Consider the following 26,953-nt stretch of genomic DNA (forward strand, 5'->3'; position numbering starts at 1 on the left):
AGTTGCAGGCCGCCCCTGCTGCTGTGCCAGTCTCTGTGCAGGCACCCACCTCGAGTATTATCTCTATAAGAGGTATGTCTGGTTCTGCTCAGTTTCCCCAGCGATTTGGGGGTGATCCAGTTCAATGCAGAGGGTTTCTCAATCAGGTTGAGATATACTTCGAAATGCTGCCCTAAGCGTTTCCCACAAACAGAAGCAAAGTAGGTTTTGTGATATCTTTGCTTTCTGAGAGAGCCTTGGCCTGGGCTAACCCTCTATGGGAGACGCAAAAACCTGTTGTCTTGAGTTACCTTCAGTTTGTGGCCTCCTTTAAAAAGATTTTTGACGTTCCCGCACGCTCTACTTCTGCTGCCAAGTGTCAATCACAGTACGAGAACTGTTGCCGACTACGCCATTGAATTCCGTACTCTGGCAGCAGAGGTTGCTTGGAACAATGAGGCCCTCGTGGCTGCTTTTTCTCATGGTCTCTCGGATTCCATCAAGGATGAGATAGCAGCCCGAGATATACCCACTGAGTTGGAGAGCTTGATCTCGTTTGCCATCCTCATTGACCCCAGACTCAGAGAAAGACTTTCTCTTAAGGAGCGCTTGTGGAAGCCTCCTGTACGTTTGCCTCCGAGCTTTGTAGTCCCACCCATGCCTCCCTCACCTCCCATGCCTCCTGGTACCGAGTTGGTCAGTGAAGATGAACCCATGCTCCTGAGCGTCACACGTCTCTCTGCGGATGAGAGAGCCTTTAGGAGGAGGGAGAGATTGTGCCTTTATTGTGGCCAGGCATGTCACTTTTTGAAGTCTTGTCCTACCCGTCCAGGGAACGCCCGAACCTTGAGGTCCTGTCATGGACAGACCTTAGGTGGCGTTGTTTCGTCCCCAGTTATCCAGAAGGATAAGCCCTTGGTTTTGGTCACCCTTTCTTGGGCTGAGTCGTCCATCGAGATACAGACTCTGGGGCTGCAGGCCTGTTCATTGATGCTGCATTTGTTTCGCAGCACTCGATTCCACTGAAGCTGCGTGACACTCCACTTGTCATTGAGGCTCTTGACGGGAGACCTTTACAGCCTGCCCATGTGACTCATGAGACGGTTCCGTTGTCCATGGCCGTAGGGGCTCTTCACCATGAGATAATCCAATTCCAAGTTATTTCCTCACCCAGATTTCTGCTGGTTATTGGTTATTCTTGGTTACAGAGGCACAACCCCTCTTTTGATGGGCTCCGTGCTGAGGTTCTCTCCTGGTCACCACAATGCAGTAAAACATGCTTCCTGAAGGTATCCAAGGTCCTGTGCACCGCTTCACTCCCCTGCCTGCCGGAGGAGTACCGTGATTTTGGCGATGTCTTTGATAAAGGTCAAGCCGGTAGTTTGCCTCCACACTGGCCTTATGATTGCGCAATTGACCTTCAACCTGGTGCCATACCTCCTCGTGGCCGGGTTTACCCTTTGTCGGTCTTGGAGGATAAGGCCATGGAGGAGTATATTGCTGACGCACTTTCGAGGTTTCATCCACAAGTCCTCGTCTCCTGCTGGTGCTGGTTTCTTCTTTGTGAAAAAGAAGAGCAGTGAACTGAGACCTTGTATAGATTATAGGGGTCTCAATCGTGTCACAATTAGGAAAGCCTACCCGATTCCATTGATTACAGAATTATTTGACCGCCTCAAGGGAGCAACGGTTTTCACAAAGCTTGACCTGAGAGGGGCATACAATCTCATGCACATTAAGGAGGGCGATGAGTGGAAAACTGCGTTTAATATCAGAACAGGCCATTATGAATACCTGGTAATGCCTTTTGGCCTTTGTAAAGCCCTGGCAGTTTTCCAGGAATTTATTAACGATGTCCTCTGAGATTTGTTGCAATTGTGTGTGGTGGTTTATCTCGATGATATCCTCTGACCTACATGCCCCTGTCCTTCCATAGACAGTTTTCCCTCAAGCCCGGTGGCCCTCCAAGGGAGAGGGGTCATTAAGGGGGGGTACTGCCTGGGCTGGCTTAGCCCTTCCTCCTCTGGGCTGGCCGCTCAGCTGTTGGCTAATTGCCAGCTCTCTTCTCTTTCCACAGTTAACAGCTGTTCCCGATGATGCTCATCTGACCTGCCTATTTAAAGCCTTCCAGCTCACTCTTTCATTTGCCTTCACATTGGTCACATCACTAGGAACCATCTCCTGCTGTTTGTTTCAAGACTGGCTTGCTGACATCCCTTCTGGTTTCTATCCTGCTTGCAGTTGCTCTTCTTGGATCCCTGACGTCTGGACTGGCCGATTACCCGATCTGGTTTATGAACTTTGGACTGGCTGACTACCCGATCTGACTACTGGACTCTGGCTATGCTTGACTATGCTTTTTTCTATTTACCTTTTTAGTTTTATTAATAAACATGTGTGATTTGATTGTACTTCTGTCTGTCTGTTTCATGGTTCCTGACATCTGGGTTGGGTGCAAAGCCAGTCTGGAGGATGGTGGTGTCACGGGCAGTGGAGTGAGGCAGCTGCAGCTAGGAGGGCTGGCAGTGTTCTATTTTTGCTACACCATAGGTGCCCATGGTCCCTGCCTGTAAAGGGCCTTTGCTTTGGGGCTTTTTTTCTCAGAGATTAGGTCTAGAAACTCTTAGTAATGCTCCTTTAAGAGAATACAGAGCCAAGTATCATTTTGTAGGTGCTAATTAGTTTGTATGGAATTATTTAAGGATAACAAGAAAAGCAATAACGTAGATCATGTGCAGCCAGCAGCAAAAGACCATCCCCAGCAACAATGGACCCCTGCAAAAAAATACCACCCCAGTAACAATAGCATAGTTGCCAACTGTCCCAAATTTCCCGGGACATTCCTGGGATAAGGACATTTGTCCCAAATTAATTTTGTCCTGGGAAATGTCCCGAGAAATTCGGTTTGTCCCGTTTTTTTGCCACCAGCCGCTAGAGGTTGGCGGCCGGCGGAGATGATGTCTCCGCCGGGCGCGATTTTTAAGAAGACCAGAAGTTGGTCTACAATATAGAGTATCTGTGGCGCCGCCCACCCCCGCTGCCAGTGTGTGTATATGTGTAATGTGCAGTGGGGGCGGCGCCACAGTTAAATGACTCTCCGCGCGGCAACGTCGGCATGTCGGGGGCCAGTCACTGTGGATGTCGGGGCGGGGGCCAGTCGTCAGATGTCGGGGGCCAGTCTGTGAATGTGAGGGCCAGTGGTATGTCGTGGGCCAGTCTGTGAATGCGGGGGCCAGTCTGTGATTGCGGGGGCCAGTCTGTGGATGTCGGGGGCCAGTCTGTGGCTGTCGGGGGCCAGTCTGTGGATGGTGGGGGCCAGTCTGTGGATGTCGGGGGCCAGGTGGATGTCGGGGCTAGGTGGATGTCGGGGGCCAGTCTGTGGATGTCAGGGGCCAGTCTGTGGATGTGGGGGCCAGTCTGTGGATGTCGGGGGCCAGTCTGTGGATGTCAGGGGCCAGTGGTATGTCGGGGGCCAGTCTGTGGATGTCGGGGGCCAGTGGTATGTCGGGGGCCAGTCTGTGGATGTGGGGGCCAGTCTGTGGATGTCAGGGGGCCAATCTGTGGATGTCGGGGGCCAGTCTGTGGATGTCGGGGGCCAGTGGTATGTCGGGGGCCAGTGGTATGTCGGGGGCCAGTCTGTGGCTGTCAGGGGGCCAGTCTGTGGCTGTCGGGGGGGCCAGTCTGTGGATGTCGAGGGCCAGTCTGTGGATGTGGGGGCCAGTGGTATGTCGGGGGGCCAGTGGTATGTCGGGGGGCCAGTCTGTGGCTGTCGGGGGCCAGTGGTATGTTGGGGGCCAGTGGTATGTCGGGGGCCAGTGGTATGTCAGGGGCCAGTCTGTGGATGTCGGGGGCCAGTCTGTGGAGTATGTGGGGGCAGGTCTGTGGAGTATGTGGGGGGGGGGGCGGTCTGTGGATGTCAGAGGGGCACCAGATGTAAGGAGGGGCTCCGCTGATGGACACAGATGTGAGGAAGGTACCTCTGATGGGGCACCTGATGTAAGGACAGACTCCGCTTGGGACACCTGATGGCATCTGGTGGCAGGCAACGTGGCTAGCGACGCGCTCATGGCTCCCACTGATTCTGCATTATGGCGAGTTGAATGATTTAATTTCATATTACAATGTAATAATAGAAATAATGCGCTTCAATCATCCTGACACCATAACAATCATGGCGCCGGGATGATTGAAGCGCCAACATCAGGTATTTGGAGTATCTTTATCTGCTGATTGTCAAACTCTGGAAAACTCATATTGCTATTGTGGTGTAGGATCGGGGGGCTGCTGTCCCTCCTTTCCTTCCCCCCTCCTTTCCCTCTCTCCATCCCCCTCTTTTCCCTCTCTCCATCCCGCTCCTTTCCCTCTCTCCATCCCGCATTCATCTCAGACTCTAACCACACCCCTTTGAGCCACGCCCCATGTAAGCCATGCCCACTGTTTTACGTAAACCACACCCATACTGCACCGCGCCGCGCTTCGCGCGCCGCATTTTTACCTTTTCTTATGCCACACCTATAAACGCATGCCCTGCCCCCTAATTGTACCACGACTCCGCCTACTGCCAAAAGAGTGTCCCGATTTTTTTTTTTACAATGTTGGCAACTATGCAATAGACCTTGAGCAGCAGCAACAGATCACCCAGCAGCCAGCATCAATAGATCCCTAATGGTTGAAATCAACACAATGATAATGTTGCAACACCCTGTGGCAAATCTTCACGGAATAGGAAACAGTTTGATTCCACTACCTTAAGAAGTGCAGGCTTACCAGATATCCAATAAGATAGGAATATCACTCGCTCCTGGGTAGTGAAGATCTCCCGCTACTGTATGCGACCACTGTGAGTGATTCACTAACCTGGCGTTCTCATGGAACTCAGGAGATCCAGCAGTACTGGTATGACAGTAGCAGCTGACAGGCTCAAAAAACTGGTAATGCAGCACTCAATCCAGCGAATGAGGAGTTGGTGGGGGTGGACAATCTTATCACATGTAGGTAACCATGGAAAAAAGACTCAGAAGTTGAATCCAACTCAATTTTACTTACTGCTAATTGCATTACAAAAGATATTTTTCCAGTCGTTTGAAGTGTAAGAAGACAATCGCTTTCCTAATTCCTGTCTCTATGAATAACTAATTCTGACAAGGAAGAAGTGGGGAGAGTCTATCTAGGCCTAAACCAACCTAGGCAATAAACAAGAGGGCAGGATAGATCAAGATACGCTAGCAAAATCACACTAGTTAACAAGCTGTAGTGGCTAGAAACTGCCCCTAAATGTCAGCATACTACAGAAAACTAGACATGTGTACTGCTGAAAAATTTGTTTGTTTTCGTTTCATTCGTTTTTTTGTTTTTTGACGTTTTTCTGGTTTGCGTTACGATCGAAATGTGTTATTTTGAATTAATGTGGAACTTCGGAAAAATTCTAATTAGTTATGTTCAATTCGTTTAGATGCGGTATTCATTACTTCGATATTTTAGAAAAAAATTTAATTTGAAAATCCGAAAATTTGAAAATCCAAAAATGTGAAAATCTCAAAAAAAAAATAACTAACTAATAATTAACTATTTAATTATAGGTATTGGAATTTCCTTTCAAATTAGGCTGTTGAAACGTATATGAATTTTAAGTTACCATATTTATCGGCGTATAACACGCGCTGGCGTATAACACGCACCCCAAGTTTAGGAGGGAATTTTAAGGAAAAAAACTTTTAGGAGGGAAGTTTAAGGGGAAAAAAAAATTAAATTTATATGCCCATCAGTGTCATCTGCAGCCTTGTCCACCATTGCAGCCTTGTCCACCATTGCAGCCTTATGCAGCCTTGCCCACCATTGCAGCCTTATGCAGCCTTGTCCACCATTGCAGCCTTATGCAGCCTTGTCCACCATTGCAGTCTTGTCCACCATTGCAGTCTTATGCAGCCTTGTCCACCATTGCAGTCTTGTCCCCCATTGCAGCCTTATGCAGTCTTGTCCCCCATTGCAGCCTTGTCTATTTTATTTGCTTTTTGTTTTTTATTTTTTTTAAATGCCGCCGGATGTGTATCATGGCGGCGTGCGGTAGTTCTCCGCGGGCCTCCGGCTCTTCTCAGCAGCTTTCGGCCGCCTTCGGCCATTCTCGGCAGCTTTCGGCCGCCGAGAAGAGCCGAAGGCGGCTGAAAGCTGCCGAGAATGGCCGAAAGCTGCCGAGAAGAGCCGAAGGCGGCCGAAAGCTGCAGAGAACGGCCGAAGGCGACCGAAAGCTGCAGAGAATGGCCGAAGATGTCCGAAAGCCGCCGATAATGGCCGAAAGTCGCCTTGAAGAGCCGAAGGTGGCTGAAAGCCGCCCAGAGGCTCAGAATTTCGGGGGATCGCGTATAACACACACCCACGATTTTCCCCTGCTTTTAAGGGGAAAAAAGTGCGTGTTATACGCCGATAAATATGGTACAAATTATCCAAAATAATGAATGCCCCATATAACGTAATAGTTAGTAATAGTTATTATTAGTTAGTTATTATTTAGGATTTTCACATTTTAGTGTTTTTGAATGCTCCGATTTTTGTTATTTTCGGATTTTCATTCTTATTTTTGGAATTTTTGACTTTTCGGATTTTTGAATTTTCGGATTTTCATATTTTGTTTTTGGGAAAAATTTGTTAAACAAGTTTTCGTTAATTTGAATATTTCCGAATTAATGAATTTGTAAAATTTTGTTGAAAAACTAATTTGCAACAAAACGATTGGCACATGTCTATAGAAAACAAATAACGTAATGTAGTTAAATACAACACATCAAAAATACAAGAAAGTAGGGCAGAATAGATACCTTTCCTACGAAACAGACAAACGGTTATGATTATTGAATGAACTGTAAGACAGAATGAAGAAGAGCTAGTAATAAGCACACTGGTGCATTAGAACAAGCATGTCCCTAAATAACGTGGGGTATTACTCCTATTTATGTATAGCAATGACTTTATTTTCTTTGCTTTCAATGAATAAGCATATCAAGGACAGTGAAAGCAGATAAAACATTTTGTTGAACATTTTGCTAAAGCTAATTCAGCCTTTATTGATCCAATCCATTAGTGTTCAATATTGTATAAGATGTAGAAATGAAATATGCAAAATGATTAATGCAGTTAATTGCCAGACTATATTTGATTCTTGAAGCCTTTGTTATAATTAAATGTTGTCAAGACGTTAACCTCTATTGACAACTTTAAAGCAGATTGTAGCTGAAAGTTAAAATGTCCTTACAGTGTGATTTCCAGTATGAGCAGGGAGCAATGTACATATTTATGAAGCAGTGACTATTATGACAGCTTATGACAAATGGCCCTTCCCAAAACATAAGAGAACCAGAACCTTTGATAAGTTGAAGAGTTGGTTTGATATTAAAGTTAAAGTTGGCAGTGCCTCCACCCAGGACAGGGCCTCTGATGGGGATTCTCTTCTTCAATTAAAGTAATTGGGAGCAGACAAACTACGGCAACCAGCATGTTACATTGTCATAAGTATAAAGATGCACCCCAGTATATGGAATATTTCAGTAAAGTTCAGTTGCAGGGGCCCTTGAGGATGATCATGATGCAGCATTCATCTTTGTGTCAGAGACCTGAAGACGAGATCAGCAGTTATGGGGAGATCCTCAAGCTGTTGTCCAACCGGTCTGGAACACAGCTTCTCACACTCAGACACTATGTAGCACTGGATCTCAGAATTAGCCTATCTACTCAGCGCTTTAGCCCCTTCCTAGTTTTTAATCTAACATGCAACTGGACCTCTAACTACCAGAAATCGGATGCCTAACCTGGCTCTAGGCTATGCTGGTTATTGAGCACTGAGCTAAAACTAGCTATGGAATCCCAGACCAGAAGGGACAACTAAAATAACAGGAGCTGCATATAAACTCTTTTGCAATAAACCTACTAGCATACTGGAAAGTATTTACTATGCATACAGTAGTATAGGCCTATCTATCTGGCACTTTGCATTAGACATGTGCATTTGTTTTCGTCCGAATGCATTTTCGTCCGAATTTCAGCTATTTTCGTTTTCGTTTTGACAAACGATAACGAAAGCACAGAATCCGAAAAACGAAACATCCGACATACATAAATGCGTTATTTTCATTTTCATTGTTACAACAGTTCGATATAGAATAGGAGATTCGACGTGACTCTGACAATAACAATCTGTGTATATAGAACCTGTGGTCGAATGTGCCTAACCTTACCTCTATTAGTCCAAGATTATATAGAGAAAATATTCGACAGAGAAAAAAGATTTGACAGAGAGAAAAGATTCTGCAAGTTACTGTCCTAAAAAGTGTTTGGGGAGCCGGGTCCTGCCCCAGGGGACATGTATCAATGCAAACAAAGTTTTAAAAACGGACGTTTTTTCGAGAGCAGTGATTTTAATAATGATTAAAGTGAAACAATAAAAGTGTAATAAAAACAATAAGAGTGTAATATTCCTTTAAATTTCGTACGGGGGGGGGGGGGGGGGGTGTCTATAGTATGCCTGTGAAGGGGCGCATGTTTCTGGTGCTTAGAACTGTCCCTGCACAAAGTGTCATTTATGCAGGAAAAAAAGTCCTTTAAAATCACTCGCAGCTATTATGAATTGTCGGCTCCGTAATACAGAGAACACTCATTGAAAGTCATTGATAAAAAAATAAAAAAATAAAAAGCGTGGGGGTCCCCCCAAATTTAATTACCAGGCCCTTCAGGTCTGGTATGGATATTAAGGGGAACCCTGCGTCAAATTAAAAAAAAATTTGACGTGGGGGTCCCCCTAAAAATCCATACCAGACCCTTTATCCGAGCACGCAACCTGGCAGGCCGCAGGAAAAGAGGGGGGGACGAGAGAGTGGCCCCCTCCCTCCTGAACCGTACCAGGCCACATGCCCTCAACATTGGGAGGATGCTTTGGGGGTCTGTGACCCCTCAAATCACCTTGTCCCCATGTTGATGCGGAGAAGGGCCTCATCCCCACAACCCTGGCCGGTGGTTGTGGGGGTCTGCGAGCGGGGGGCTTATCAGAATCTGGAAGCCCCCTTTAACAAGGGGACCCCCAGATCCTGCCCCAGTATGGACAGGATATGTGGCTGAGACTCTCTCTCTCCCTCCCTCTCTCTCCCCCTCCCTCTCTCTCCTCTCTCTCTCCCTCCCTCTCCCTCCCTCTCTCTCCCCCCTCTCTCTCCCTCCCTCTCTCTCCCTCCCTCTGCCTCTCTCTCCCTCCCTCCCTCCCTCCCTCTCTCTCCCTCTCTCTCCCTCCCTCTCTCTCTCCCTCCCTCTCTCTCCCTCCCTCTCTCTCTCTCTGTTCCTCCCTCTCTCTCCCTCTCTCTCCTCCTCCCTCTCTCTCTCCCTTTCTCTGTCTGCCCCTCCCTCTCTCTCCCTCCCTCCCTCTCTCTCTCCTTCCCTCTCTCTCTCCTTCCCTCTCTCTCCCTCTCTCCCTCCCCCTCTCTTTCCCTCCCCCCCTCTCTCTCCCTCCCCCTCTCTCTCCCCCTCCCCCTCTCTCTCTCCCTCTCTCCCCCCTCTCTCTCTCCTTCCCCCTCTCTCCATCCCCCTCTCTCTCCCTCCCCCTCTCTCTCTCCCTCCCCCTCTCTCTCTCCCTCTCTTTCCCCCTCTCTATCCCTCCCTCTCTCTCCATCCCCCTCTCTCTCTCCCTCCCCCTCTCTCTCTCCCTCTCTTTCCCCCTCTCTATCCCTCTCTCTCCCCCTCTCTCTCCCTCTCTCTCCGTCCCCATCCCCCTCTCCCTCTCTCTCTCTCTCCCTCCCTCTTCCCCCCCTCTCTCTCTCTCTCCCTCCCTCCCTCTACCTCTCTCTCCCTCCCTCCCTCCCTCCCTCTCTCTCCCTCTCCCTCCCTTCCTCTCTCCCACTCTCCCTCCCTCTCTCTCTCTCGCTCCCTGCCTCTCTCTCTCTCTCTCTCCCTCCCTCTCTCTCCCTCCCTCCCTCTCTCCCTCCCTCCCTTCCTCTCTCCCGCTCACCCTCCTTCTCTCTCCCTCCCTCTCTCTCTCTCCCTCCTCCCATTCGTTTAGAGGATGGGGAGGGCTGCGCTCTGTAAGACATTCCACACACTCTCAGCCCTGTGACAGGACACATCACCGGCTCGCAGCTGCAGCAAGGGATGGAGGGATCTCTCCCTGCAATTCGGCCGTTAATCCAGCCCTGTTAACCCCGCCCCCTGCCAGAGCTGCCCGAGCAGTATCATTCGGCCAGCTCCGGAAACTGCACTTGCGTGGTTCTGAGCTGGCGGCACAGAGGCCCTTTTACAGGGAATCAGAGTGGCACGGGGGGAAATTGCCACTCTGATCCCCAGCCCAGCCCACCCCTGAGCAGGGGGGAGGCGCCAAGGAGGAGGAGACACGGGGGGGAGTCACCGAAGCTGCCCACGACCTGGATGTGCGGGACTGATGGGTGGACAGACAGGCAAGTGACGGGGAGGATTTGTTTGCCGATCGAATGAGCGACGGTTTGACCGAGTGAACGGACAGTGGAGTCGGGTTGTTTGTTTGCCACCTCACCCCCCCAAAAGAAAATAGAGCACCAGCTGCCACTGGTTGTCACGGTCTGAAGTCAGGCTCAGAGGCCAGTAGCTATAGCAGCAGAGCAGGTATTCACACAGGTCACCCTGGCTGATGACACGGGTTCACCTGAGGTGCGGGGTCTAAGCACTAACCGGTATTCACCAGAGCTCCTGATGGTGGAGAAGGGCTTTGCTGTGTGTTGCCTGGTCACGGTCCTCAGGATAGCCCCACCAGGAGGTGAGCAAGCCAGGGTCCGGTAGCAGATATAGCAGGTAGAGTTCAAGCAGAAGCGTAGTTGAGAAACAAGCCAAAAGTCGGTAAGAAATAGTTGCAGGTTGGGATTCAGCAGAAGCGAAGTTGAAGAACAAGCCCAATGTCGGTAACAAATGGTAGCAAAGATACGGTCGGCAGCAGGAGAGACAGGAGCAAGATATTGGCTGGTGAAGGCACAATATTCTGGCAACCAGGAAGTGCAGAGACATGGCTTGAATCAGGAAGTTCATGGGAGGAGCAAAGGGTTCAAGGCAAACAAGATTCAAGACAAGATCATTCAAGGAATTGTCCAGGGCACTGTCCAGCATTCCAGGTGGCTCAGCAAGCAGAGTCACCGCCAGACACACCAGAGATCACAGGTTCAAGCCCAGGTCCTAACACTGGTGTTGGTATATGATTTTTGTGAGTCTTTCTGCTGATTGGTTTTAACTTACTTTAATGAAAAAGAATGTTCCTTTATTGCAAACAACTAAGGCACGATACAATAGTCGTCCAACATGGACCAAATCAAATACACAGTATAGGTACATTGGTTGAGTAGAACAAGTAAATGTACAACATAAAACACTATTCCTTATTCATATATAGCAGGGTTCGAGCCATGGTACAGATACAGGAGCGGTTAAGGCATGTCTCCCCCATGCGTCCATCATCCCCATCTCCAAAAATGTTTATTGCGGGTTACTATCCCCCCCTTCATGAACACTTCCCTTTATGCAGTCCATGGCTGCCATACCCTGGAGAATTTTTGGGGGAAATTCCTATTTATATAAATTAGTTTGTGCAGAAGCACAGCGTTGATCGACTTTTCCCACATTCCAACCGTAGGGGGACAGGAGGCGTTCCAGCGCAATACAATTTCCCTCTTAGCATAGAAAAAGAGGTAAGTCAGCAGTAATTTGGTATGTTTGGGTCTTTGATCATCGTCCTGAACCCCTAGTAGAGCCAGCTCTGGGGACAGGGGGAGCTCTAGCTGGAGGCGGCCATTAACAGAGTCCACTATCTCAGCCCAATACTTAGCAATTTTAGGACAGCTCCAGAACATATGTATATACGTGCCTATAGTATTCTTGCATCTGGGGCAGTCTTGTGGTCGCTGGGGATAAACTTTATGGAGTCTCTGGGGAGTGTAGTAGACCCTGTGTAAGAATTTGACCTGAATCAACCTTTCCCTGGAGGATATCAAGGTGGCAGCGCTATCTGCCAGGCAGTCCTCCCAGTCCTTTTTATCTAGATCGGGTATGTCTGCCTTCCACAAGTCCCACAGTCTGTCCACCTTAGCGGAGTCAGTGCTCAAGAGGCCCAGGTACAGGGCAGATAGGGGTCTGTCCAGTTTCTCCTGCACCAGTATCTCTTCAATGGGGTCTATTCTAAGCCTAATGGGAGCCAGGAACTGGGCCCTGGCAGCGTGGCACAGCTGATGGTAACAGAAAACCATCCAACCCGGCAGGTGGTGCTTAGTTTGGAGAGTGGTTTTACCTTACTTTAATAAAGTTGAGCTACACCATCGGGTGTTATCTTTTTCTTCTGTCTTATCTAATGGAATATGGACACCCTAACTGAGTGTCTCCGGCAAGAAGCTGCTTCCCAATGCTCTGGAACATGAGTTACCCCAAGAACTAGGCAACATCAGTTTTCGAGTAAACCAGAATAAGCAATGTTTATTTGAACAAGAATACATGCTTTTATACACTTGAGAAGGAGGTCTCTCACCACATTAACAACAACCCAAATATTTACCCAAAACATCACACAATGGTTTAGCTAGCGAGGTATAGCTGACTCATGGCTAATCCCATCACAGAGGATCCTTAATTAACCACCTGGATGACTCCTGCAGGTCAGACTTGCCGACTCCAAGCTCACACAGCGCAATACACATTATCATAAGTATAAACACAGAACTCCTTCAGACAATAGCAGACCTACTTGCAATAAATACATTATGGCAGGGACCCCAGACAGATGGCTTGCTGATGATATTAGCATCTGCTATGAGTCCCACAGTGTGAAGCCGTCCTTGCTGGAAATGTGGCATATAGGCCCTTAACATGGATCCCAGAGTCTGTGTGTCTTGGGGAGACATGGACTTTAACCAAAAGTAACATTACTCCAAGGGTCCACAGGCATATGCCTCACAAAGAGTAGGGATGGGCCGTATGGACCACTGTTCGGTTCGCACCAGAACTTTCAAACACCGCGAAAGTTCAGACCCGAGTCAATGGGACCCGAATGGTAAAAATCAAAAGTGCCCATTTTGAAGGCTTATATGCAAGTAATTGAGCATACAATGGTTATAGTGGTCCGGGTCCTGCCCTGGGGGACATGTATCAATAAAAAAAATTGAGCAGTGATTATTTTATTTTAGTCTACATGTAAAGTGGCAGATCTGTACCATGTCTAGAATCTTCTGCAGTAATAATTGCATTTATGTTGCAACTGTGCGACTCTGTCAGCAAGGGTATCATGTGCGACTTTCAGGTCAGAAACATTAGTGGTCAGTGAGGTAACATCTGATGTCAAGGTGGTCACCCGCTCGTTCGTAGCCGACACATCACGTTTGACCCCTGCGATTTCCTGACGCAAGGTCGTTTCAATCCTGGTTGCCATACAACTAAAATCCTCCTTAGTGGGAAGGTTTTGTAGCAAAGTCAGTATGGTTGTGTCTCCTAATAAAGCTTGAGGAGTGGGTAGCAGATTGGCCCCCTGTGCGGCTGAGGCAGGAGTAGCCTGGGCATGTAAACTGGGGGTGAGGCATCCACTGTGAGAGGGTCTCTGGGACAGTTGGGAGTTATGGGGAAACCAGGGTGGCAGGCTGCTGCGGTCCGGGCTGTCTAGTGAGGCCATAGACAGTGAGCGGGGGAGGCATGGGGACAAGTCACTCGGTGGGGAGAACGGCGGCAGGTCGTGTCCCTGCACAGTCATCTGCTCACCTGCTCTCTGTGCCTCATGTCCCGGAGCGCCGGAGGCCGCGGGCGCCATCTTGGATGGATCCGGCGTGGAGACTGGGGGCTGCAGCGGGACTAAGTACTTCTCCATCGCTGCAGTGAAGGGCTCCGCTCGGCTGGCAGGGTTCCGCTGTCGTGCGGGGATGTCGGCGATGCCGAAATGTGCGATCCTATTGAGGTACCGGCTTGCGGAGGGGTCACGGACCGGGAGCTCCAGAAAAAAGCGTCCTCACTCCTGCATGTCTAGGCCACGCCCCCCATAATTGCATTTATAAAGCCAGAAAAAATGAAATTTTCCCTGCAAGCTGCCTTTATATTGATCAGCAACAGCTGGGGAGCCAGAGTGTATGATGAGGCTACAATGTAGTGCACTGGGAACAAGTTGGCCTTTGGGTGTCGGTGATATGAATCCATGCTGATTACTGCTGATAACATTTTCATGACTAAAATCTTGTATATAGTCCATTATCATCCCCTCCAAGAGCTTGCATACTATTGATGTTAGGCTAACTGGTCTGTAAGTCCCAGGGATGTATTTTGGCCCTTTTTAAAATATTGGTGCTACATTGGCTTTTCTCCAATCAGCTGGTACCATTCCAGTCAGTAGACTGTGGGAAAAAATTAGGAGCAATGGTCTGGCAATTACTTGACTGAGTTCCCTAAGTACCCTCGGGTGCAACCCCTCTGGTCCCGGTGGTTTAATAATGTTAAGTTTCCCAAATCTATTTCTAATTCTGTCCTCTGTTAGCCATGAGGGTGTTTCCTGTCATGTGTCATGAGGGCAAACACTGAAGTTTTGGTTACTGAAGACCCCTGATTCCCTCGTGAAGACAGAGAAGAATAAATTCAATACCTTCACCATCTCCCCATCCTTTGTAACCAGATGTCCTTCCTCATTCTTTATGAGGCCAATATGGCCTTTCCTCCCTTTTTTACTGTTTATATACTTAAATAATTTTTAGGGATTTTTTTGCTCTCCTCCACTGTGTCTTTCGTGTTCTATCTTAGCTGCCCTAATTTCACTCTTACATATCTTGTTGCATTCTTTGTAAACTCTGAATGCTGATGATGATCACTCAGCTTTGTAATTTTTGAAGGCCTTTTATATGCATTTTTACATTAGAGTTAAGCCAGGACTTTTGTTTGCTCTTTTACATTTATTTCCCAATGGGATGCACTGGCTAATGCCCTTATTTAATATGCTCTTAAAGCAAACCCATCTCTCCTCCATGTTCTTTGTTTCTAAGATTTTATCCCAATTTATATCGGCTAGCAAAGTTTGTAGTTTAGGGAAGTTGGCTCTTTTGAAATTCATTTTTTTTGTGTTCTCCTTGTGTTTCCTATTTGTGTGATTTATACTGACGCCAGATGACCTGTGATCGCTGTTTCCTAAATTGACCCGTATTTCCACATCCACGATCAGGTCTGTATTGTTGGTACTCAGTAGATCTAGTATGCCTTGTTTCTAGTTGGTGCGTCTACCATCTGACCCATGAAATTGTCCTGCAAGACATTTAGGAACTTGCAAGCCTTGTGTCTGTGTCCCTATTGATGAGATTTTTCTTAGCACTTTAGGTTAAAGATGTCAAATAGAATAGGAAGTGTTCTCTCCAATGTAGAAATGGACAGCAGTTAAAATCTAACAAAAGTTGTAACCTTCCCACTCTTTCTTAAAATACAGTTGTGCTCTTAAGTTTACAATTCCTGGCAGAATTTATGATTTCTTGGCCATATTTAAGAGAATATGGATAACACAAAAACTTTTCTTTCACTCATGGTTAGTGTTTGGCTGAAGCCATTTATTATCACTCAATTGTGTTTACTCTTTTTTGTATCAAAATCACAACAGAAACTACACAAATGACCCTGATCAAAATTTTACATACCCTGGTGATTTTGGCCTGAAAACATGCACACAATTTGGCACAAAGAGGTTTGAATGTCAATTAAAGGTAATCATCCTCACATGTGATCTGTTTGCTTGCAATTAGTGTGTGTGTATAAAAGGTCAATGAGCTTCTGGACTCCTAACAGACCCTTGCCTCTTTCATTCAGAGCTGCGCTGAGGTTTCTGGATTCTGAGTCATGGGGAAAGCAAAATAATTGTCAAAGGATCTGTGGGAAAAGATAGTTGAACTGTATAAAACAGGAAAGGGATATAAAAATCTATCCAAGGAATTTAGAATGGCAATCAGCAGTGTTCAAACTCTAATCAAGAAGTGGAAAATGAGGGGTTCTGTTGAAACCAAACCAAGGTCAGGTAGACCAACTAAAATTTCAGCCACAACTGCCAGGAAAATTATTCGAAATGCAAGGAAAAACTCACAAATAATTTCAGTTGAAATACAGGACTCTCTGAAAATGTGGTGTGGCTGTTTCAAGTTAAACAATAAGGAGTCATTTGAAGAAAGATGGGCTGCATGGTCGAGTCACCAGAAGAAAGTCATTACTACACAAATGCCACAAAGTATCCCGCTTACAATACGCCAAACAGCACAGAGACAAGCCTAGAAAAGACGAGATGCAAAGAAAAACCCACAAATAATTTCAGTTGAAATACAGGACTCTGTGAAAACATGTGGTGTGGCTGTTTCAAGATAAACAATAAGGAGGCATTTGAAGAAATATGGGCTGCATGGTCGAGTAGCCAGAAGAAAGCCATTACTACACAAATGCCACTAAGTATCCCACTTACAATACGCCAAACAGCGCAGAGACAAGCCTCCAACCTTCTGGCACAAAGTCAGTTGGAGTGATGAGACCAAAATTTAGCTCTTTGGCCACAACCATAAACACTACATTTGGAGAGGAGTCAACAAGCCCTATGATGAAAGGTACACCATTTCTACTGTGAAACACTGAGTTGGATAGCTGATGTTTTGGGGATGTGTGAGCTACAAAGGCACAGGAAATTTGGTCAAAATTGATGGCAAGATGAATGCATTATGTTATCAAAAAATACTGAAGGAACATTTGCATTTATCAGCTAGAATGCTGCACACGGGACGTACTTGGACATTCCAACATGACAATGATCCAAAACACAAGGCCACATCAACCTGTCATTGGCTACAGCAAAATAAAGTGAAGGATCTGGAGTGGTCATCTCAGTCTCCTGACCCCAATATCATTGAGCCACTCTGGGGAGATCTCAAACATGCAGTTCATGCAAGACAGCCCAACAGTTTACAGGAACTAGAGGCTTTTTGCCAAGAGGAATGGGCAGCTTTACCATTATTTGAAAATAAAGAGCCTCATCCACAAATACCATTAAAGACTTCAAGCTGTTATTGATGTTAAAGGGAGAATACATGTTATTTAGAACCGGGGTATTTAAATGTTTGATCAGGGTAATTTGGGTAGTTTCTGTTGTGATTATGATTTAAAAATAGTAAAAACAGTTGATCAATAATAAATGGCTTCAGCCAAACATTAACCATGAGTGAAATAAAAGTTTTCATGTTATCATTCATATTCACTCAAAAATGGCCAAGAAATCATAAATTCTGCTAGGGTATGTAAACTTTTGTGCACAACTGTATAACTGAAGACATTTGTTTTTTTAGTTTTGTATAGAGTGGAGAGGGATTAGAACACCTGTCAGTTTTTATTGCTGTTTGTGTCCCCGTTAGGAAGATTCACCCTCTCTATTTTTCCTGTTTACTGTTATCATCAAAAGTGAAAGTAAAAGAAAATCTCAAATTTTGGGTTGATATCAGAACAGTAATAGTGGGGAAGTCTTCCCATGGAGATACTCGTTCTGATGACCCTGGTAGCAAGCTGGGATTTCCTCATTTTACAGGGATTGCCTCTCAATTCCTGTTTTGGCAATGGGACAGGAAGTGAAGGGAAATATTCCCCAATAGAATACAGATGGCAAATAAATAAATACTGTCAGAGGTTATAAACATCCCCTTACTCTATCCAAGATGAAAAAAAAAAGTTTTGCCTTTAGTTCTACTTTAAAAAAGGATGTTTATGGATTTAGAGTTTATTATAAAAAAATACTCTTATCATTTGTTATGATACCGAGGTTTTGCCTTTAGTTTTACTTTAAAATAGGATGTTTATGGATTTAGAGTTTATTATAAAAAATACTCTTATCATGTGTTATGATACTGAGGTTTAATGTTGTCACATTCTGAATGGTGGGGTGCTTTCTCTAATTCTGGAATTGATGTGGTCCATTTTTCTCGACATGGACACTTTGATGTTGCTATTTTGCATATGATGTCCTTGAAGCTCTCTGTATTTTGCAAACTATGTTTGCGGTTCACGTTTAGATGTGGTTTGTTGGATGCTTCTTTGCTAAACTAAGAATTAAAAAAAATACTCTTATCAGTGTGTGCTCATATATTATAAAGCTTGCTTCTGTGTATATGTAGCAATGACCCCCGAAGGAGCTGCTGGTTTTATTGGGCTTACTGTTACCTTCTTTACCTTTTGTGCGTCTAGGGGTTTCCCATGGTAGATGGCCCAAAGAATTGCAGAAATTGACACTGGATCCTCTTTTTGGGATATTTATTGGAAAAGATAACACAGTTTCTCAATGAAGGGTAGAGGGTTAGGAAAGGTAGTTTAGGTACTTTTGGAACTGCAAAGAATAGGAAGTCTCTCACAATAGAAATCCAGAGAATTCCCCCAATACCAGATAGGCCTTCTCTCACTAAGCCTAGCAGCCGATAGAGTGTTAAGCAAAGCAAAAGTCTCTGCCACAGACTTGAATGTAGAACACTTGTGAAAAGTCTCTGCCACAGACTTGGATGTAGAACACTTCTGAAAAGTCTCTGCCACAGACTTGAATGTAACTGAGGAATATAGATAAATTTAGAGAGATATCATACGGTACCAGTATCTTGCAGCCGGTCCAGCGATACCGTAAGAGTGTAGATCCATTTAGTGTCTTTCAACTGAGCCTCCAGGCTCTTTCTGAGAAGCCAGCCTTATGCATGGCCTTCTCCCGAAGAGTCCTCCCCCTGGGTGCTTCTCCATTTTCTGGGCCTCTCCTCAGATGAGATGGCCCCGGACCACCTTTGAATCCTCTCAGTTACTTCGTCTCGGGCTATGCATCTCTGAGACTTGGAATTTGGTGGATCTGCACCCCAGGCCATGAGGGCCACGGGGGCTGGTCAGGAGGACAAGGACCAAGCAGACAGAAAGATCTTCTGGACCAGAACCCCGAAGCACGTGATGTCAGCACCTTAAATACCACCTCCCAGAGTGCACAGCAGGATGACACTCCCACTGGGCTGGTTCAGAGAAAGGATGGCACTCAACACACCCAGCCAGACTGTGTTCTCACACTTGCCAGCGGTGACAGCGACACCTGTGGCCAGGGAGAACCCACTGCAATCCAACCAGACTGGTACTGAAACCATAATTGGGAATAATCAACCCTAAAACCCAACAGTGGTCTTAGGAAATATTAAATTGAAAAACATATAGCGCATGCTCATCAGGAGCCGGCGCTATATATAGTTTGTAATTATTTATGTATCTGGGAGTGGTCATACTTGCTTATAGTGCCTCCTTTTCTGGTTGTGTTTTGGTGATGATGTTATTTCACTGTAAGTCCTCCAGACAGGGTCTTTCTGACTAAAAGCGTTTGACATGAAAAACCCACAGCTCTAGTAATCAAGATCATGTTTAGTCTCAGTAGGGAGATTGAGAGGCACAGCTCTCTATAAAAAAGATTTTTTAATGTTCCTCAGCAATTCCTCAGCAATTCATGGTAGACCCACTTTAAGGGTCTCTTCAAATTATAAAACCATACCTTCCAGCTTTCTGAGACAAGAAAGAAGGAAACCTTTCAGTGCAAACTATGCAGCAAAAGCATTGCCCCCCAATTACTCAGACCGTGAAGAATTCATGTGTAAAAATGTTAGAACTATAGGAGTTTGTTTGACCATTACTTTTCCTTAACACTTACTTTTCAAAGTAATAGGTACAATAATTTAGATGTTTAATGAACAGTCTAGTGTAGAATAAAATTTTTGATAGTTAAATAGTATATTATTTTATAGAGGTTTAAACATCAAAACAAACATAAAAAGGAACAACTGAAGAGCATGGAGGAATAAAGGGACTGGCTGCAAAAGTGGAAACATTCCTTTAAATGAGGGTCAGTTGGAGGGCATATAAAATAAAACTGGAGAGGGGAACAATGAATGTGATTCTATAGCAGTGGTCTTCTAACTGCAGGCCTTTGACTTTTTCCAGCCCTTGGGCATAATTTCTTCCAACCAACAATAAGGCACCATTTCTTTTGACACTAGCAGTGGGTTATTATTCCTCCCATTGACGCCAACAGTGGGGCATAATTCCTCCTACTGATAACATTTTCGGGGTACTATTCCTCCCACTGACACCAATGTTGAGGCATGATTTCTCTCACTGATACAAATGACGGGGCACTGTTCCTCATCCTACTGACCACAGGTGTTATGTAATTTTTTTTCACTCCCCCTGACCACCAAGCATAAGCTACTGTTTGTTCCCACTGACGCGGGGCATTGTCTACCCCCATTGTCTATAGTCCAACCACCTAAAGTATAAAAGACAGTAAACTGGCCCTTTGTTTATACATTTTGGAGATCCCTGTTCTATAGCATTTAGATTCTACATTTCACCAGCAGGTTAGAAGATGCATGTTCATACCTGCTTGCTGTGGACTTTCCTTTCCTTTAGTATTTTCTATAGCAGAGTGTTGGCATAGAGTGCACAGCCTTTGCTGGACAGCAGGTTGTATTGAGCTTAAGAAAATGAGAAGTCTCAGTGAAAGAATCTAAACCAGACTTCAAGAAGATGAAGAGGGATTTCTATTCAGTGTATATCTGTGTTTGGATGGCCAACATGTGTGTTGTGTCTCCCTGCTGCAGAGTGGGCTTTCCCCGTTGGGAATATCATTCTATATGAGTCAGAATGTGGTGACCTACCCTCTTAGCTACAGCAGGAAGACACAGGCTAGAATTATTGAGACAAGCACCAAAGGGGCTTCCTTCAGGGGAACAGAGGTACCCTCCCTATAAAGCAGGCTATATTTGCACGTGCCTATTGATTTCATGCTTTTAAAAAGACTTTATTTCTCTGTAAAATGCTAATTATATATGCTTACTAAAACATAGCATATCTCTTTCTTTCTCTAGTGTTATGATTACACTGATGGAGCTGTGACTGGAGACCTTTGTGAAGATCTGTGTGTGACGAAGAAGTTGATTTATAAACACTGTCTATACTACCACCGAGGGAAAAAGGTCATACATGCAGACTGGGAAGGCAATTCAATCATATTAAAGTCCAAAAATGATGCCTTTTCTAAGTTCCAGGCTCCTGACATATCAAATGGGCCAGATCCTCAGAGTATATCAGACACTGATTTGCTGATGATGGTAGCTGTGGAAATTAAAAATGTTCTGGGTTTGGATTTACCAAACAATACTATAATGCCCATTTGGACAGAAAAGAAGAAGAATCAGAACTGGAAAGTGGAGCTTGCCAGTATGTGGTCTTTATTTCAGCAAGAAGAGTACCTGCTCTTTAACTTGTTACAAGACTTTAGTAGACATGTCCTACAGGTCATTGGAACCTGTGGCCACTTCTATGCAGTTGAATTTCTGAATGCTGGACACTCTTGGAAACAAAATCTCTTCTCCTTAGAAGAAGTAGTTGGTCAGTGCAAAACAGGTGAGGAAAAGATGAACGCTCTCCTTGATATTGCCATCAGTTTCTTAGATATGGTCCATCAGTTTGACACAGAGTTTTCTCATCGGCTCCACCTTTGTGATGTCAAACCGGAGAACTTTGCCATTAGAAGTGATCTTACTGTAAGTTTATTTTGTTGTTATAAAGGAACTCAAAATACAGTTATTTCATACACACGCACTCATCTGAAAATTTACTACACAAAAACGTACCTAACCGCTGTTTTTTATGACAAAGCAACACATTAAAGTATACATATTTACAGTTGTAACATTGTCTATAACTTTGTCAGCACATTATATAGGTTTGTTAACTTGCTTATGTGTTCTGTATATTGTCCTAAATCTAAGAAATCAAAATTCTTAACGTTTACCCTTAAATGGTTGTAGTGGTTCCTTACCCCTACTTCTGGAGTCCCCTATCAGTGTTCTCCTCTCCTGTGTGTGCGCCAATAGTAAACCTTGTGAGAGCAAATTCCCAAGCCGAGCTGTGGGAATCTACAGACACATATAGCGCATCTCAACCCTGCCCAAATGCGCCAAAAATGACAGCCAAATGGAAAAGCTTGTCACCCAAAAAGGAGCAGGAACATCTTATCACCAGCAAATGGGTATAGGCTACACTAGGCTACGTGAGATCTTAAAGGGGCCTTATAGATAACTTTGAGCTCAGAAGTTCGCTGGATCAGGGTGACGCAGGTGTAATAATTTAACCTCTTGCCAATCACGTAACGCATATGTATGGAGGCAAGGAGGTGGGTTTTAATACCCACACCCCACAATGGCGTCTATGGGTGGCATGGGTTTCTGTGCTTTAAGCACATTCACTGAGAGCTACCAGCACAGAGACCGAGATATGAAGCTCTTGGTCTGTACTAGTGATCGGGAACTGGCAGGACTGGCTCCTGATCATATGACCACCGTGACACAGTGGTCAAATGATTAAGCAGACCTTCCTGGCCCCCTGGGCATAATAGCCCATTTAAAGCGGTGGTAAACTCTCATACTTCTACCCAAAAAGTACATGTTACATTACATATAAGTTCATTAGGTTACTTTAAATCAAAGCGCCATATAGGGAATATATATGAAGGCTTCTTACTTGTAAAAAAGTTGTATTTGATAAAACTATTTTTCTTCTGCAGACGCCACCATGCTGACTTCTGTCTTCCATGTTCAATACTGTTATTACTTCCACCCTTACTCCCTTTCCATGTTCCTAATCTGACGCGCTCGCTGCCTGGTAAAGGCTTAGCTTATGAATGGCAAACAGTGTCGCGGGATCTCAGAGTCTGCCGAAAAAACGTGATTAACTGCGCATACACCAATTACCTCTTTGAATAGAAAAGGACAGAAAGGGATAAGGTAGGAAGCATTTTACACAGAGCAACCAGTTCACGAGGTAGGAAAGCTTGATATGGTCAAAATAGCACAGGATGGGTTTACTACCGCTTTAAAGGGACACAGGTAGACTGGAAGGGGTTAATGTACTGAACCGCTTTGCTTGTAATCCAGAGATCTTCAACTGACTCTGGGTGCTAGTATGCTGATTATAAGGGAATGCCCGACAGACGGGCTGACAACTAATTCTGTTCAGCTGCATAGTGGTGCACAGAGGTCAAAAGCATGTCCGTACCTGAACATTGTATCTGGTATCTTGATTGGGGGCATGTACAAGCAAGGGTAAGGTGGGTAAGCACATCATTGCAATCCAGAAAACTTGTGGTTCTGAACTTCATTTGTTAACATTAGAACTGTGATTGGCAGGAAGGCTTCATGATAAAATCAGCACTGTTGGTCTCTTAGGCGCTTCTCACAATTTCATATTACCATAGAGGAGAATAAAGAATGATGTGATGTTGAAATCTGTAAAAAAGTATCCAACTGTCTTCTATTTAAAGATTTATAAAAATCTTGAAAGAAAAGGGGGCAAAAACTTGATTTACTGGCCCTGAAATTCCACCAAAATATTACATGCAGTGGAAAACATAATATATAAAACTGAGCTCCGGCAGAGCACAGATGCAATCATACCCAGCACACAGGCACAGCCAGTCCTTCCTTTGGGAAGATAGAGAAAACAATAAATGCAGATTGCCAGAATGATAGAACTGTTGTAAGTATAGCTCGGAATATGCCATATATGAATGTTTTAAAACTAAAAGCCTAACACAGATACATTTATGTTAATGATGTATTTATTATACGTTGTTATAGTATGTATAGTATTTGTTATAGTGTGTTAACTGCACAATTGAGGCATAAGTTTGCATGCATGTACACTAACCTTCTTCTACCTCCACTCTTTAAAGTACACTCCAGGGAACACAGGTTGTCCGTTTAGGGTATTGCACAGGTTTATCTCATTCCCATTTCTCCCTATTTTGCTCATTGTTTTGATTCTATCACAGTAGATACATTCCCAAACATACCCTATGTAGGTTCCTGTCTGTCACATAGGTGCTGACTTACTAAAGGAAATAGATTGTTCACTTTGCAAGGTTGCTTACCCCAGAGCTTAATGATTGACATGAAGCTCTCCATCATCTAATCATGTGTAAGCAAAAATACAGTTTTGTTTTTTTTTTATTTCCCTTGCATGTGATTGCAAAGTGAAACTTTACCACATTCACCAAGGGAAAATTCCCTTGCAAAGTGCAACTTCCTTTGCAAAGTGAATACCCTATTTGCTTTTCAATAAATCAATCCCATAGAGTAAGCTTGCTGTACTAAGTTCAGTAGAACTGCTTCTTTACAGCCTCCAGACAGATTCAAACCTGCCTTGAAAGGTTGGATCTGCCTGGTGACACATAGGTAAATAAAAGGTAACATTTCAAGAAATTGACCCAGTCACCCACCAACATGTCAAGAGTTTCCTGGAATCTGGCTGAAGTGGATTTACAAGTAATTATGTTAAATTGATTGAGCTTCCAGCAGAGATAGTGAGCCAGTCAACAGTAAGTGGTTTCAAATATGCATGGGGCAAACATAGATCTATAATAATAAAAAGCCGCTTTATTATACACAATTTATTATACATGATTTATATAGTGCCAACAGTTTACGCAGCGCTTTACAATGTAGAGGGGGGGACAGCACAATTACAGTACAGTTCAATACAGAAGGGACAGGAGGGCCGTGCTCGTAGAGCTTACATTGTAAAGGGAGGGGGTGGTGGTACAAAAGGTTTAAGCTTCAAGGTGAGTATGTCTCCAACTAATCCCCACATATACTAGTCAGGGGGAAAGCTCAGCTCGCATTCTGTATCATGAGATTAAAGATTCTGGATTGTTGCACTTCCAAAAAAATCCTCTTTATTCGAGACCAAATGACAGGTGATTCACAGATGGAGCAGGGGGCACACAGGTAGACGCGGTTCATGCTAAAGTTATCGCTTAATCATTACCCCCATAGATCTATACTCAGACAAAAAAGTTAACGAAATAAGAAACAAAACATATTCAGAGATGTCTTACTACCAACCGTAGGTATTTTTACTGCCAGCCAGTAAAAACAGGCACTTTTCTCCTATCAGTAAATGCCAATGACAGGAAAAGACTGTCAGTAAAAAAATATGGCTGTGATGCTCGGCTCAGCATGCCCAGTTCAGGTCCGGAGCTAGCCAAGGCCCCCTGATCTTCAGTAGGGAACCTTACAATGATTGGCGGTAGCAGCACCCAAGAGCCGATGGAGACATCGGCTGGGGTGCCGACATTGCATGTTGAAGCAACTTGAAGAAAGTGGACTAGAGCAGCAAAAAATTATGCCAGGTTCCCTTTATGTCAGCTAAGAACAGGACATTTGGCTATAGTGGACATGGGAACAACATTGGTTGATCAGACAAGTATCAATTGCTGATGTGACATGCAGACAACAGGGTCAGAACGTGGCTTCAAAGAAGATTCATTTATGGATTTCAGACTGTTGGTGCAGTCATGGTAAATCTGTACAACTAAAGGCAAGATTCACCCTGTTTGTCCTATTTACCATTATCATTGCAAGTAAATGTAAAAGAAAATCTCAAATTTTGGGTTATCCCCAGAAAAGTAACAGAGGGGAAATCTTTAAATGGGGACACTACTTATGGTGGCCTGGGGGTCCCCAAGGAGTTTTAATTTGCAAGGATTTCCCTTCACTTCCTGTTTGACTATGAGAAGGTGAAGGAAAATCACCACAATGGGGCACAGATGGAGAATAAAATCTGCTGGGGGTGATAATCCTCCCTTGGTCTATCCAAAATTAAAAAAAGTTCTGCCTATAGTTCTGTTTTAAATGTTATTGTCCCAGGAAACTGCGAGTAGCTAGTATCCCATTGCAAATAATTGCCTTGCAACAAAATGTTCTCATTTACTCTTTGCAAATATGTTGACTTCTGATCTCCAGGGACAACTTTAATACAAAAATGTGTCCCTGAAAATGTTTGTGCCTTGAAATGTCCTTGGATTTTAAATAACAAAATGTATCAAATCTTCTATTTTCAGGATTTTAAAATAATTTATTAATTTTATTTTCTGATGTTTCTTTTTGAGAGTTATTTTTCATTTTGAGCATTATTTTCTATTGAAGAGCAATAATGAGAGATTTAGATAAATTAGCTAAGCAACAAGGTGTCCGTAAAAAAATATTTTTAATGTTTATATTTTAAAACTGTGCCAACTGTACAATGCTGTAGATAAAGGAAAAATATGGTATATGAATGTTATCTTCTAGGAAACAAGTTCTATATATTTTTTTAATAATCTGATATATGAGCACCTGGATTCCCTGCTCTTGCCATTATTGTATATTAATGCAAAAGTACAAATAGCCTACCCTAACCTATTAGATGGTAATGGCAAAATCAATAATGGAATTGAAAAATGAATGGATTATTTTCTTACCACTAATGGTATTCATAACTGTAAAGGATAATTATGCAATATTCTAATCCAGGAAAATGATCCAACTGCCTTTGTGTTAATGTTGTTTCTCCTTGTAAAGCAGAACTGGTCATGGCTACCAAGTTTCTTTTGTTTTGCCATCTTCTGAACTAAAACTGCAGAAGTTGGGAGTCAATCATTTAGGCATAATCTCATATATAAAGTGTGTATATATATATATATAAAGTGTATATATATATATATATATATATATATATATATATATATATATATATATATATATATATATACACATACACTGTATCTCACACATGTGAGTACACCCCTCACATTTTTGTAAATAATATCTTTTCATGTGACAACACTGAAGAAATTACACTTTGCTACAATGTAAAGCAGTGAGTGTACAGCTTATATAACAGTGTAAATTTTCTGGGGGGCGTGGCTTACACATGACCGGACGTGGGTAAGGAGAGCTCCGTCCAGCCATCGGCCTTATAGCACCAGTTATGCCTGCCAGGACACCTAGACCCCGCTCCATGTTTGCTAAATCCAGGAAGGGATCGGTGACTCACCCGTCCACCGTCAGCTCCATCAAATGGTATCTAGCCGCGGAAAGATCCAGCCGGACAGGCTAGAGCAGTGACGGCGAAC

The 26,953-nt window shown here is 44.4% G+C and overlaps 1 protein-coding gene across 2 annotated transcripts in view; it reads left to right on the top strand.

Annotated features, from left to right (window-relative positions):
* The window catches only part of DIPK1C (divergent protein kinase domain 1C), a 128,200-nt gene that overhangs the window by 42,908 nt on the left and 58,339 nt on the right, over positions 1 to 26,953 (top strand). For both annotated transcript variants that reach the window (XM_077492365.1, XM_077492364.1), the window contains exon 2: positions 20,865 to 21,542. In XM_077492365.1, coding sequence (XP_077348491.1) covers positions 20,865 to 21,542 — 678 coding nt within the window. The remainder of the gene's footprint in view (positions 1 to 20,864; positions 21,543 to 26,953) is intronic.

Source organism: Lithobates pipiens, unplaced genomic scaffold (genome assembly GCF_037356315.1).
Source record: "Lithobates pipiens isolate NorthernLeopardFrog02 unplaced genomic scaffold, aLitPip1_a1.2 Scaffold_19, whole genome shotgun sequence".
Taxonomy (NCBI): domain Eukaryota; kingdom Metazoa; phylum Chordata; class Amphibia; order Anura; family Ranidae; genus Lithobates; species Lithobates pipiens.